Below are 15,307 nucleotides of genomic sequence, written 5' to 3' on the forward strand. Positions count from 1 at the left end.
TGTACTGTCCAACAGTGAAAGAATTTTTCAAATCGGACCAGTGGTTCCTGAGATTAGCGCGTTCAAACAAACAAACAAACAAACAAACAAACTAACTAACTCTTCAGCTTTATAATATTAGTATAGATAACAGGACAGCACACACAATGACATAGTTTTCAATTTATTGCCAAAACTAATGGCTAACATGTGACAATAAGTCATTTCATGAACTTTTTTAAAAAATTAACAATAATACCAGAATTAGTTGAAAATCAGTTAAGTTCCATTAATTTAGTTCAAATTAGTACAAGAGCTTCAATCATGGAGAAAAATCACCTAATCTGTATACTAAATGAAATATTTGTGGCACATTTTTGTTACTCATTTCAATAACACATTAATTCCGTATAGGAAATTTAATTTATTGTTATGATTCCAAGTTTTAAATTACTTATTTTTTTTTGTATTTGGCTAGATTGGCACATTAATTCAATGTTAAATAAGTCTATAACATATGTAATGTTTTGTTATTAACTATATATTTATTTGTGTTTCCTGAAAAGATTGAGATGTTACTGAAATGACTGGTCATTACCCGGATAATCCGTTTCAATGTATGGGCCACCATCGGATTTGGATTGCATCATATATTTGTCTTCAAGAATTCTGAGCACAAGTGAAGTCTTAGTGAACTGTATCTCAGCTTATTGGAACATAAACAATACAGCACTATGTCGCCATGCGGTCTTTCTCCGTCTGCGGGAGAAATGGCAGTCACCCAACCCTCCCCCGTTTTTACATTTTTCAACCCCTTGACGGCCAGGTATCCTTTCTTCTCAGTTCCTTGTCGTTTCATAACACAAGCAAGCAGAGAAACTTGTGCCAGGCTGGAGGAATACACCAATTCTCCGAGGCGTGCTTTTCACACTTAACAATGAAAAGTTTCCATAAATCAAAAATGGATGCGGCAATACGCATCTTGCAGAGCCATGGCTGCAGTGTTTGTCGTGAAATGTTGCAGTTACACGCGTGGAAAATAAATATCACGAGAAAAAGATATTGTTGATGTTACAAAAACTTGTCGTGATAGACACGTGAAGATTGCCTTTATGTAAGCTAGTTCATGGTCATACAGCCGATGAAGGAAATTTAACTAAACACTGCTCAAAATAAGATTCTGGATTATTATTAAGTTTGTTTTTTTTTCTGTGTCCCTTACCCCAGCTGAATGCCTGCCAGCCATGTCACTCGCCAGGCCGATGGGCAGGCGGAAAGTGGTATAACAGCAGATGAAACAAACAAGATGCAGACAGGAAATGTGAAGCAGCAATCAGAGCATCCCCTTCTGGTTTAAAGTATGACAAATGTGACAGCTGAGATAACATACAAATAATTAAAATAAATACAAACAAAAATAACCTGAAACTCAGATAATCCAGGCCTGGGTAATTGAGAGTTTAGTGTACATCTTGCAGATGTGCAGATATGCATAATTTCAAGAACGCATGTCTTATTCTGAGAAAGTTCCCGAAATGACTTTACTGCCATAACTGACTTTGTTTTTTTGTGTCATAATGTTAAACTAAGTAATTTTATGTTTATGTTGTAGTTGCCTGGACTGTTTGTAATAACATTGACAAAAATATATAATTTTAACTTAAGCACATTTTACAACAGCATTTCCAGAATGATGCTGAATTGATGTATGCTATTCATATATCAACTTGAAACTTACCATTTTAACTGAATTAATTATTAGTCCAGACAAACCTTTAAACGCTGTCAACTCATTTTAAAACACTTTGGAAAGAGCTTGCAGCACACATGTTTAATTTTATGGTTAGCGTTCACAATTTTTTTTTCTTGGACAACTTTCTAATTAAAAAGAAATAATGATTTTTTTTCAAATTTGTTGTAAAGCATGTAAGAATTCTTAAAGAAAACTGTGTCTAGGTAGTGCTCAGAATATATTTAGTTAAACTCAATTGTTTTTAATGTGGTTCTTGGCCACATGAATTTTCTTCAATAAATTATGGAAACATTCCCGAAATTATTTTTCTGGTATGTTAGGTGAAATAAAATTAAACTAAGAACTTATTGAATTAGTGATTATATGTGATTAAACTAAGAACATATTGAATTAGTGATTATATGGGATTAAACTAAGAACGTATTAAATTAGTGATTATATTTGAAGATGACTATCGATTAAAATAATCCATAAACAAGAAGAAAACTTTTATTTATTCTCTCCAACTCTAATTATTCACCTCCATGATTTTGAATCATTACCATCCACGCCAGGAAACTTGAAGAAGGAATCAGCCATGAACTATTGTATAAGGAACCATCAAAGAATTTGACTGAAATGATTACGGGAAAACATGTAAACCCAAAATCTTAATGGATAAACCGAGAATCAATGTCACGCCACTGGATGTCGTCTCCTCGGACTACCCTCCGACCTGCTGTACCTTGGCCCAACAGGTTAACAGCAGGTTAAGGCCCGGACAAGCCTGGACTAATCCGGCGGCGACCGCAGAAAGCCCTGGCTAGACATGACAATCCGGTCGTGCGTGGCCAGGAGGGCCTCGTTTTCTCCCTCGACCACTGGACTAGGAGAACGTATCACACCTAGTCTAGCAGTTTACAGCTCTTTTTTAAGCCCGGGTGCCCCCGAACACGCCGGCGCCATTCTCCGTCGTTTCCATTACCATAGGCCTGATCCATTCACTATAGAGCCCTTGGGACCAAGACACCGAGGCTCTGAAGTTGAACCCCCCAGAAAGTTTTTAAACACATATGCTGTTTCCTGCAGGTTCAGCCAATTCACCATTTCTGGTCCCATACATACAGCTGAGGATGCACTGCAGCAGAGTTACGCCCGGCATTGTCCTCTTTAGTTAAGGCGAGGCTATGACTAGAGGCTATGGCTCCCCATGTCAACATAGTCACCACTATTTGCCCCCAACAGCGGTGCCCACGTGGAGACAGAGGATTGCCACTTGGTGCGGAGAGGCTGTGTGCATTCTTGCACCCATTTCGTGAATCTATTGGATCATGTCTCAGATACTAGAGCCGGCAACAGCTCCGAAACATCAAATGACAATCACCTTCCCCGCAGGGTCAGGCCCACTCCCAATGTTTTATAGTTGCATCATCTCAGTTGATCAGATTTCATTGACTAAAAGGTTATGTAACTCATTTTGATATACGCTAACAAAATTGTGAATCTGCAACGTTGGTTTGCAAATAAAAAAATAAATCCTTCCAAGTCACAGGTAATAATGCTAGGGACAAATGCTATGCTGTCTGTAATGAATTTATTTAACATCTCTGCTATAATTTTAGATAAACCAAAATTGGACATTTCACCAACAGTTAAAAATTGGGTTTTATGCTTGATAACTCACTAAAAAGGTCTCAGCACATACTGTTGGTATGTAGACGGTTGTTCGGCGCTTTGCACGGCCTAAAAGTCTGAAAAATATTTTGCCGACACGTGTTAAAAAATATTTAATTGAGTCGCTTATAAACCCGATTTTCGATTACTGCAATACTGTTTATGGCAATTTAACAGAGGTTACAGCGTATTCATAATTTGTGTGTCCATTTTATTTTAATTTAAAGAGTTGTGAGGATATCTCCCCATACTACAATAGGTTATTTTGGCTAAAACCTAGCTCTGTCCGCTGGTTGCGAGTGCGCCCAGTGCACTCTAGCGGACGTTTCTGTGACCCTCCAGCCTGTTTCTTCTCTTGGCCGCCAGAGCGCTCTACTCATCCCTCCCATAAGAGACAGCTTGTCATCATCGACTTTGGAAGCAGTCGCAGTGTGATTGCGACCTTAGTTCACCCGCGACCCTGGTGAGCGCGCAGCGAGCGCTTTTTCCGTCTGCTTAGCCCTTCGAGGATCTTCGTGTAACTTCGGAACCTTTCGGTCCGGATGCCAAAGTCTTCCCCCCCCCCCCCCCCCCCCCCCCACCTTTTGATTGAGTTATTACTTTCAATTAAAAGACGCGGCCCCTCCGGGGACACTTCGCGTCGCGATTCCAGACGGACTGCATTAGGTTATCGGCGGATCGGCGAGACGCACATCAAGACTTCTGTCCGGCCGTAACCGAAGATGTAGTCAGTTAGACAAGGGATGCTATCCCTATAAATTCTTTACGTAGTTTAGTCCGTCTGTACACAGCATAGTAGTTTTTTTTTTAATAATTTTTTTTTTGAAATTATGGAAACGCCCGCGACTCCCGCGATTCCACGATCTTCAGATCCGGACGTGCTACACTTCGGGCTCTAGAAGCTACCTTCCCTGTCTGACAGGTCCAAGAGCCGGATGCGGACCTAGCCGCATTTTCGCACACTCCCTCTCCAACAAACAGGCGCCCTGACGCCATGTTGACTGCTGGAGTCCGGCCAGCACGCTTCAGACCTCCGGTTCTACAATATTTATGAACCTTTGGAATAACATTTAAATTATTACGTTTGAAGAGATAAGAACTATATAAAACTTTCGTTCTGAACTTTAAGAGCTTACATTGGGATTGTTTGTGCCTCTTTGTATTTTTTTTATTTTGTTTATTTATATTAAATGAATCCTTTAATAATCTTATTAGGGCTGGCCCGTACTTCTAACATATCCAAGAGCTTTTTTAATTATGTAATTGAAATTATATTTTAACACATTTTAGTACCTCTTATATATTTGTGTCTCATTCAACTGTTATAGGTTTCATCATTTAAATTAATATAGAGTAATTATATTCAGACAGAATCACACCATGTTTCTGTTCATTCCTCATGTCATTGTGAAACTAAAAGGTCCACTGTTACAGCAGTGTGTAATGTCAATGGTAGTATTTATGTATTTAATCTTATTTACCTACACTGCCCCAATTTAACAAAAATGGTAATCAGAACGTGGTTTGTAACACTAACTATTTACTTTAGATCTTTATTAAAAATTTTTACTATTAACTGCATCAGAGTATTTAATGAGTGTGAAAGAAGGGGATGATGAAAGTATTTGAATTGTAAAATACCAAATCACAAAATTTTGAACTGACTAATTCGACCATGGCCTCAATCTCACCAGCTGCAACTTATAGTCGGACATTTGCCGCAGTTAACAGTAAAACAAACTGTCAAAATAAGTTGCAGCTTACATAACTCAAAGAAATGTAGTAAACATCAACAACAAAATTTTTTGATTCACACAAAGTTTGTCTACGAAGCATGCACAAGAAGGGCACACAGTAAATGTACAGCATCACTGGAAAATTATATCTTTGCCCTGTTAATAACAACTACAACAATAACATCTGGAAAACTGTCTTTGACACAGGACCGAGAATTGTAACTTGGACCAAAAATGCACGCAAGTGTCCTACCTTGCCAGAAGGACAGAAAGATGACAGACTTCACTGTGCAGAACTTGAGGACTGGCTCAAACGGCGTGAGCAGATCGCGCGTGGCGAAGTAGAACAGGAACAGGCCGTACAGCGCCAGGCTCACCGAGATGTTGTAGATGATGGTGGTGTACAAGTACCCTCCATCAGGACTGCAAGATCACCAGCACAGTTAGCTAACAGTTGGGGTGTGAAAAAATGGCATAAAAACATGTGAAGATGGAGCTCAGTTTAGTGTGAAACTGACACAGTTACATCAACAAACTGCAAACTTGTTTTCAGTTGCATTTTTTCATCAAGATATACCTGAAGAAGCATATTGTTGCCATGCGAATATCCACTCAGTTCTGAAATTTTGTATACACACTGACTAGGACACTAAATGGTAATTTTTTTCAATAGGATACCACATATTTACAAAACTCAAATGACAGCATGGCTAAATACTATCTACAAAAACGTGGCTAGCAAACCTACAATCAAAAAATTCCCTGAATTTCCAGACTCTGAAAAAAAATTTCCCTGACAATTAGTTTTAAGCCACATTTAAAACCGCAACTTGTAAGCATATCACACTTTGCTATTTCAACAAGCAACTAGCCATTATTTTATCGCTCAATGCAAGTGGTTGAAGTGCCTATAAATTTACGACCAAAAAAAGAATAGGAAGGAAACTTTTTGTAACACTTAAATAAAGGATGGAAAAGGGGAAGAATGCATGCGTACATGGAACCAGTCAAAATAAATCTCTGCTATAACTGATTTTTCAGTGATGTCTCATTAAAACAATCCCCCAACTACTTAAGAAATTCCCAGGTTTTTCCTGTTGCTAGCCACACTGCATACGGAATTTAAAAAAAAATAATTTGAGCTGATGCTTCAAACATTATTTAATAGCAGCAGCCACTGAAACAATAAGAATATGAAACCATAACGTCTGAATTGCGTACCTCCAGTCACCGTCGTGGTAGTGGCCAAAAGCCTGCAGGAAGATGATGACGAACGCCATGATGGGCTTCACCAGGCAGAACTGCAGGGTGACCTGCTTGCAGAACCTCAGGAAGCCTATGGTGTAGGTCTTGCCCACCAAGCAGCACGTGCCGTACATGCAGTTGGACCTGCGACACGCCAGTGCTCGCCACACCGCTTTTCCGACAACCTCCGTGCTCAGCACAGTGAATAAGGGTAAAGGTAAGCATATATACACACCAGAATATAAGCACAGATGCTTAAGATGATGAGACCTCCGAAATGTAGGTTTTTTAAAGACTTTTGGATGAAATTTTGTTGGAAATTTATTGGAATTACGAAGGACAATTAAAGGGTACTGAAGTATGATTTCAAGAGTTCAAAAGCACAATTTCAAGAACTAAACTGATGAAATTGATGGGTGTTAATATTATATAATTATTTTTAAAGTAAAGTTGTTACATTCCAGGTTGGCCTGGCAAAACAACCCAAAATAATAACAAATTACTTGAAAACTTGATGTTTGTATACAAGAACTTTAAGATTATTTTTATGTCACGTCTTTTAACCAAACTTCATTACATGAAAAAGTTTAAACTTCTTTGTTTATTACTTTCTTCAAAACAAAAACACAACTTACACACAGTATCAATCACAGTTTAGTCTTCTGATCAATATCAGTAACTGGAAAAGTTTTTATCTTTTCAAAGTAAGAGAGTTCTGAAACTTGTCTGGTGACTTCATTACAAAACAACTTCACAATACATAGCAATCACAGTTCCAGTTGATTATCATAGCTTCATACTGCTCAACATAAAAAAACTAACTCCCTTAGTTAAGATTATTTAACCAGGTAAGTCATCCCATGGAATTATCCCGGGGGAAGTGACTACGGTCACCCTGGGCCAATGCTGACGCCTGGGGTCAAATTTCTAATTAAATACAGACTTAAAATACAACAAAAAAAAAGTTGAAACTCTGCCTGGCCCTGACCAGCAGGGGTTAAATTGTCACTTAAGGAGTTCTTATCATAATTTCACGAGTTGCTGACGATGTGACTGCAGCAACAATTTAGCGACAATTAGCTTGCACGACGCAGTTACCTTCCTTTACAAAGTTAGATACAAAAGGAGGTAACCCTGTGGTCACCCTGGCCAATTACAACACAGAACCAGATACATGACCATACAGGGAAGGTTTTGCTGAATATTGTTCTCTGAAAGTCTGGAAATTCACATCACACCACCTCATGGTTCGTTCTTATTGGCTGGTTGAAAAGCATCCAGCAAACCTTCTGGGCTATTGCTGTGCAGTCATGCAATTACATGATGGGTTGTTCAGCGACGCATTTCTTAGATACAAAAAAAAATTACTTTAGGACACCAGTGTGTCCCACTGCTGACTTCTTTTCTTTTTAAACCTTCTGGAACTTTGAAGTTTGTCAAAATGCAACACATGTTGCACCAGAATAAAATCATAGAGAAAATACCTCAAACTATGTAAAACCTAACCAAAATTAATAATGATTAATTTTTATTTTAGCACAATCAAAAAACTTTAAATGCTTAAGCATACTAAAAGAAACATGATTACAAATTAATTATAAACAAAGAAATATTACACAAATAAGTTAAAATATTATTAGCAGAGGGCAGGAGTTATGCTATGTCACAAAGTAAGTTACTCAGGCATTCAATACACAAGTCAATAAAACAGAAGTGAGTAAAAAATAAATAAAAAAATATTATTTATGGAGCAAAAACATAACGTACATAAATAAAAATGTTTGGAAAGCTTGGAATTCTACAGCAGCTACTATGTTCTATGAAAACTTATTGTTACGATATATTAAAATAAATAAATCGTTGTGGGAAAACTACTGGGTTCGTAAATGGATATCCCAATCAAAGATTTTACTACACAGTTTTATTGATTGCCAATATTTACATCACTAACAAATAATCTTCTAAAAATGCCTAATAATTACACTTAAAAATGTTTATTCCCCAGTCACTCGGTTTTTACACACCGCACACCTCGCTGTGCTGCACCTCTGGTGCAAATCTCGCCGCAGCACCCCTCATGGACCTCTGTCGCAAGACTCAGTCGCCGCACTCCGTCCCTGCCGTCGCACTTCCCTTCGTCCAGGATCCGCTCGACGCTTCGCTCTGAACTTCGCTCGGGACTCTTGCAGCACCCGCGGCACTCTCGCCACCCAACTGTCACCAAGAAACTCCGCCACCCAGGAACTTCGCCACCCAGGAACTTCGCCGCACCCGCGGCTCTATCGCCCGGACTATCGCACCGGAACTGAACTGAACGTCGGAGGTCGGCGTCCTGGGCTTATATAGGTCCAGGCGCCACTTCTAGAATTCACGAGCGTGGCTGGGGCCAGTCGCGTCATTCCGCACCGACCCGACGCCATAAATCTCGAGACACGCGTCGGTGACTCGCGTTTCGGCCCGCGGAACTCCCCAGCTGTCAGATGTCAGATAACAGCGCCGAGACAGAGCGCCGCACGGGGAGTGGAGGGGGGGGACGACGACCCTTGTAATCCACCAGGTTCACACGGCACGTCTCACGTTGCCGCGGCCACGTGATGTCAGTGGCTGTGTGGGCCGCCAGCCAGCTCCAAACCTGCGCGCGCCGCGGCCCTGCTCACGTTCGTAACTCTATATATACCTAAACCTGATTGCAAATAAAAAAAATACATAACAATCAGAACTATTCTATTTACATGAACATTGGATATTTCAAGGACTTTTTTTTAAAGACAAATAGCAATCTAATGACTTATTGGAAACCAGTGTGTTGTATCGCCTTGGGGCTCGTGAGCATGGCACCAGGGGCGCAACCACTAAATTTCCAAGGGGGGGGGGGCAATATACCTTTTTATAAAGAATCATTGATCCCCCTATTGAAGCGGGGGGTTCGAGGGGTCCTCCCCCGGGAAAATTGGTATTTTAAGGTGGAAAATGGTGCTATTTAAGCAGTTTTATCATCTAAAAATTGATTACACAGCACTTTCTTTGCCCCCGTTTGCCCCCACTTCAAGGTTTCAGAGGGGGGGCAAAATACCCTTGCCCCCCCTGTTGTTGCGCCCCTGCATGGCACATTGTCACCAATGCCATTCACGGCCCACGTGCTGAAAACACATGTGTGTAAATTATTGTATAATTTAAAATTTCCATGTATCATGTGCATGTACAAATATCTGTATACACATTACACATGCTTTTACACGAATAAGCATGTATGTTAACATGCATTGTAAAATTACTAAATTTAATTTTTCAAGAAGTAAAAAAATTACAATATACACTAAATAAGAGCAGGAAATGACTAAGAAATTACTACACTATGATTTACACAAAATGAAGCAAAACCACAACACTGCAAAATCAGTGACAGTAAAACAAAAACTCTACAGCATACACAAAATGCTTGGTTCATACCATGTTGTCCACTAAAATGAGATTCTACTGTTTTGTGCAGTATTTAGATAATGAATTTATCAATTACATATGTACAAAGCACAATTTTTCAAACATTTGTCTATTATAATGACTCAATTATGCTTATTTCTTTTAATTTATAATAGACAAGCCATTTTATATCTGTACTGAAATATGTATATAGTTCAAGATTTAATGTAGGTGAATAAACTAATAACTAACATTTTTTAAAACCCTAGGCACTATGAAATAAATTTTAAAAAGTATTGGCAGTTTTGTATAAACATAGACTAGACTTTTGTGTCTATAGATTATTTTTAAAGCACTCCTGATATGTTTTGTGCTGTGTGCTGTACAGTAAACATATTACTGAGTAACAATGTGATTACTGAAGAGTATGTACTTTCACTGTGAAAAATTGTTTTCACATTATGTTTTTGATCAGAGTTCCTACAAAATTAGAAAAGAGAGTTTCATATCTATCTGAACTCAAACTGGCAAAAATTGAACTTCAAGTCCAACATTTTACTGATAACTTATACAATTATAATAATGCACAATGTTTCACAAGGTTATACTCACATAAAAAAAATATTTTCAGCAAAATTATTTCTCTACAGCTCTTAGTTAAATGATAAAATTTTGTTAAGTACATCAAAGTCATATAACCAAACTGATGCTACAAAAATATTTAAAAAAAAAAACATTAGCTGAAATTAACATCATATAAATATTGTCAAAACTATTCTAAGCAACGTAATTAAAATAAATTAACTTGCCTTGATAGGAAAAATTTAAACAGTAAATATTTGTAAACCTGTAGCTCCATTTCATTATAAGTTGAAAAAATGTATTTTGAAAATTTAGTACCTTATTGGTTTTCCACGAATTTCACTCATAATGTTGCCTTCTCCACCCAGGTACTCGTAGCATAAACTTAAAAAGTTGTAGATAACAAAGGCTGAAACAAATTTCATGAAGTTTGAAAATCATACTGGTGACAGATTTTGTTAAAAATCAAATAAAAAGTTATTTATTTATAAATAATGGTTAAAGAGAAACATGTACAACTAAATTCTGTTAAGTGAGGAGCAATGACCTACTATTTAAATTTTTTGTCACGTATCAAAATCATAGTTAAATAATTGGCTACACAATCTGAGCCATCACGTCATTGTGCATGTTGTGTCATCACTGTCTAGGAAATACAACAGGGTTTACTTACTGTCGGAGACACTGCTTGTGTACATTAACAAAAAATGTTTCTTTTTGCTGTACAAGCTCAATATCCTAGAAAGAAATATGAATTTACAGACTGTAGCACAGCTCAACGTCAAGCCGAGAACAGTTGATAGGTTAATTAAATCAAAGGTTCTGAATCAAAACTCCAAAATTCCAAAAATATCATTTTTGAGTTATAGTTTTTTTTTTAATTCTTTAAATCCTCACCCTGCACCAAATTGGCTACTGTGACTAAAATTGTTTGATCCACAATCATAAATAACCATACCATTGAAAACAATTCAAAATCAAATCAAATATGCTATACTTTTTTTTGGTTGGGGGGGGGGGGGGGAATTCTTTGAGCACTTAAGTGACAACAATTTTTATTTTAATAGGGTAACTTTGTCTATTCACACTGTAAAAAAGTTACTTTTGCTAACTTAGCAAGTTATCTACTTTAATTAGTTAGCTTTTCAAATAACTTTCTAAGTTTTTCTTTCTAAGTTTTTTTCTTTTTTTACAATATAACTCATTAAACTTACCCTATTAAAAATTTGTTTGCCTAAATCTTCCAAATAATTTTTCCCCTCTAAAAATATAGCAAGTTTGATTTTATTTGGAATTGTTATTAATAGTAAGGATATTTATGATTGTGTAGCAAAAAGTTTTAGTCACAAAATGTAATATTTTGTTGCAGTGTGAGGATTTAAAAACTTTCGGGAAAACTTTTGGGTTTTTGATTCAGAACCATGATTAATTGGCTTCACGTTGAGTTTTGGGCCATAACGTATATAAACATTCTAATTCAAGAAAACTATATGATTAAAACACGAGGCAGTTACAGTAACACCTGGATCTCACAACTGTGTTACCTTTTTTTCCACTCCCGCGTCCACTGCAAGCAGCAACTCGCCCTAGTGTTTGACAGGGGTCGTGCATAGTGGTCGTAGCTCTCGCCAATGAGCATGTCAGAACCTTCTGACAAGGTTCATGTAAAGTACATGAACTGCAGCATTTATGATTATGTTAGATTTGTGTTTGTATGTTAACTACTGATTTTGAGCTGTTATGATGGATAAGGACCCTGCATTACAAGAGTGAGTGATACTGACAGTTTATTTTGTGAATCTTATTGTTTGTATTATCTTGAATATTAATTCATGCTGTTTACTATTTCATATAGATTAAATATTTTTTATCTCTCACATAACTATGTATATAAATTCAAATTTATATGCTGGAGTATGTTAATGTATCTTATCTTATTATCGGCAAGAGGTCTTACAGAATAGAGAGCATTATAATTCAACTGCATATGATAACTATAATATAATGCTACTATATAAACAAGTCAAAATGAATCTATGCCAATACAAAACCCATCAAACTAACAGATTACATAGCAGTCAATAACAATAAAAGAAATCAAAAGGCATCAGCTGTATAGTAGGCAAACTTAGGTTCTGTAATTTATGTTATAGGTACTACAGTGAACGAATAGAATTTCTTTGTACATACTTCTATTACTATCTGTTGATTTAAAAAATAACTACATAGAGAAATTAAAGCTTACTAAATACATAGCTCACTAAGCACACCTAAACCACAAATAATTACAAATGTTCATCACTAGTTTATACATATTGATAACTACATGGACATCATGCATTTAATGAAATCATGTAACTATATAAGCATACTTGGTAGTGTGTTTGAGAGCAAAACACAGACAAAGGGGGCACTTACATGGGTGACCAAGGGAGAGATAATGAAGGCCATTAGATTTAAAGAATTTTTTTTTCATTTTAACTAAAATATGTTCACATAAATATTGATATTGGTTCTATTGATATTGGTACCTAAGTAATAGATGACAAAATAAATTCTTAAAAATTATGGAATAGGTAACTATATGCAATGGTAACATTAGGAGCAACCGGCATAACTCCTGTTGTAAAATGTATTAACTACATTTTTTAAATTACTTTCATTTAAAAAATACTTTTAACAGTAGACAGGTTTTATTTTGAAAAAAGCAGAAATATTAAATTACATAAACCTAAAGGAGAGCAACATCAGCAATGCTTCAATTATCAGTAAGTGTCGCAAAACATTAAATTGATTGATACATGACTTTTTCTATTAGTTTTTGTAGGAAAGAAAACTAGTTGGTTCACTTCCAACCATTTACAGTTCCCAATTATTATATTTTAGAAACTGTATTATAAATCATACAAATCTATCAAAATTTTTTTCAAGTTGTTATAGGCCTATTTCCAAATCTATTTGATTTTTTTTTAAGTCCTAAGATAGGTCTAAGTAAACATAATGAAAGTATTTTCATTTGTTGTAAATGTTTTTTTATAAAGACATTATGTTTTTTAAAGAACCATGATTCACAAACTTAAGTAAAATAAATACATTTATGCAAAAATGACAGTTTAAATGTTGCTACAAGGAATAAATGTTGTCACAAACTCAAAATGTTTGTTTACCACTGAACAAGTAGTTGGATTACTGTCAGGAATGAGGCATGATCCCCAAACCTAAACAAAATCAACCTCCATGGCACTGTTATTTGGGATGCCACTAGTGTGTCATAAAACCTTAATCCAAGCAGGACATCAAAGCCACATAACATAACTAGAATCTGTCTAAACCACGTCTGATCTCAGGCAAGCGTTATGTTTCTACCAATGACAGCGACTTCCATGTTGTGGTAATAAACAGCTGCCTCTCACTGATGGGCTGAACTCACCTTCGTAACAGTCTCTGACAGTGAAGAAGTAGACATAGTAGCTCTCGCTGTTGAAGAAAAGCAAGCTGACCCACGAGTAGAAAGCATAGATGGGTACAATGAACAGTATACGTATGATCCAGCGCTGCTCTGCAGGGTTTGTGTACCATCGCAGGTGATGATAAATCTGCAACAGTGGATTGCAACCACTTTAGTTTTCTGTCCATACTACCTGTGAACATTCTCCATATACAAAAAAACTTAACAACAATTGTAAGTTGTGACAGCTTCTTAACAGAGTTTTAACACCATGCCTCATACTTGATTGATGCAATATTTTCAATTTATTTTTGACCATAGGTATATTACATTCTTACCTCAAGTTACACTATTATCAATTAAAAAGTTCCTTTTCTAATGTATAAGTGGATAAATTTTTTAAAATAATTTATCACCTGATATAAGTTTAGCTCTAATTCTTTGTTTAAATGTGGGCAGTACTCTAAGTCATTCTCTGTTGTCTAAAAATCATTAACTCCAAGAAAAATGCTCACCAATATGCCTCAACTCTGCATTATGGCTGATGTGGAAAAACATTGTTTGGGCTATATTTTTCAACATCCCACACACAAAAAAAAAAGTAATATTTGCAAAGACAAAGTTCTGATGTTTTTGTAAAGACAACAAGTTTAAACCTGATTTAGCCAAGATGATAAAATAAACAAGACTAAAATTCCTGTATTTAATGTACACAAAATGGAGCATTAGTTTCAAAAACATCATAGTGAACTTTTAGTGTGGTTAGAGTTTCCAGATATATGTATAAATGGCAGTTCAAGCTTGCCAATTTACAGTAATAGCATAAGTAAGATGCTGAACAATTTGGTAAGTAGTTACCAACATAACTGCAAAAAAACTGCGCAAGGTGAAGTCCTAATGTTTCAGTTTATCAGCAAGCTACATAACAGGCTGTTTATTACTTATTGTCATCTGCCTTGATGGTTTTATCACCAACCGTATCTGAACTGATGCTAACTGAGCAAGTTACTCCTGCTACAATTTAAGCCCAACTTAACCTGACGGTTGTAAAATGTGATCCCTTTCCTGTTATATAGTTAAAGCCGGACCGGTTAAAATGCCTCTGTCTGTATGTATGGGATAATGCCTTCTCCAGGAAGTATGAATGATGAGGGATGATGAGATGAAAATGAAGCAGTGAGTAATGCATGTAGAGAGGGGGGAATGGGCACAGCCACAGGATATCCAACCTCCATCACCATCACAACAACAAATCCGTTTTTATTTTTTTATACCTCATCCTCCGCCTTGATGGGAGGTGAATCACCTGACCACTCTACAGCATCCATATAAATCTGTAATAAAATTATCCTGACTTTTTTGACCAAAAAGTCACATTTCCCTGACTAATTTTTTTTAAAAATAATTTACATTTGTAGCAATTTTCTGAAACAAATAAGATATTTCATTTCCCCTCCAGCCCTAATGCTGGCTTAGATCTCTCTTCACTTT

The 15,307-nt window shown here is 36.6% G+C and overlaps 1 protein-coding gene across 2 annotated transcripts in view; it reads right to left on the reverse strand.

Moving 5' to 3' along the window:
- LOC134541941 (transmembrane protein 184B) overlaps positions 1-15,307 on the reverse strand; it is a 106,892-nt gene that overhangs the window by 19,500 nt on the left and 72,085 nt on the right. For both annotated transcript variants that reach the window (XM_063385697.1, XM_063385705.1), the window contains exons 3-6: positions 13,799-13,964; positions 10,687-10,777; positions 6,343-6,510; positions 5,375-5,544 (exon numbers count right to left, since the gene is read on the reverse strand). In XM_063385697.1, coding sequence (XP_063241767.1) covers positions 5,375-5,544; positions 6,343-6,510; positions 10,687-10,777; positions 13,799-13,964 — 595 coding nt within the window. The remainder of the gene's footprint in view (positions 1-5,374; positions 5,545-6,342; positions 6,511-10,686; positions 10,778-13,798; positions 13,965-15,307) is intronic.

The sequence above is a fragment of the Bacillus rossius genome, chromosome 1 (genome assembly GCF_032445375.1).
Source record: "Bacillus rossius redtenbacheri isolate Brsri chromosome 1, Brsri_v3, whole genome shotgun sequence".
NCBI lineage: Eukaryota > Metazoa > Arthropoda > Insecta > Phasmatodea > Bacillidae > Bacillus > Bacillus rossius.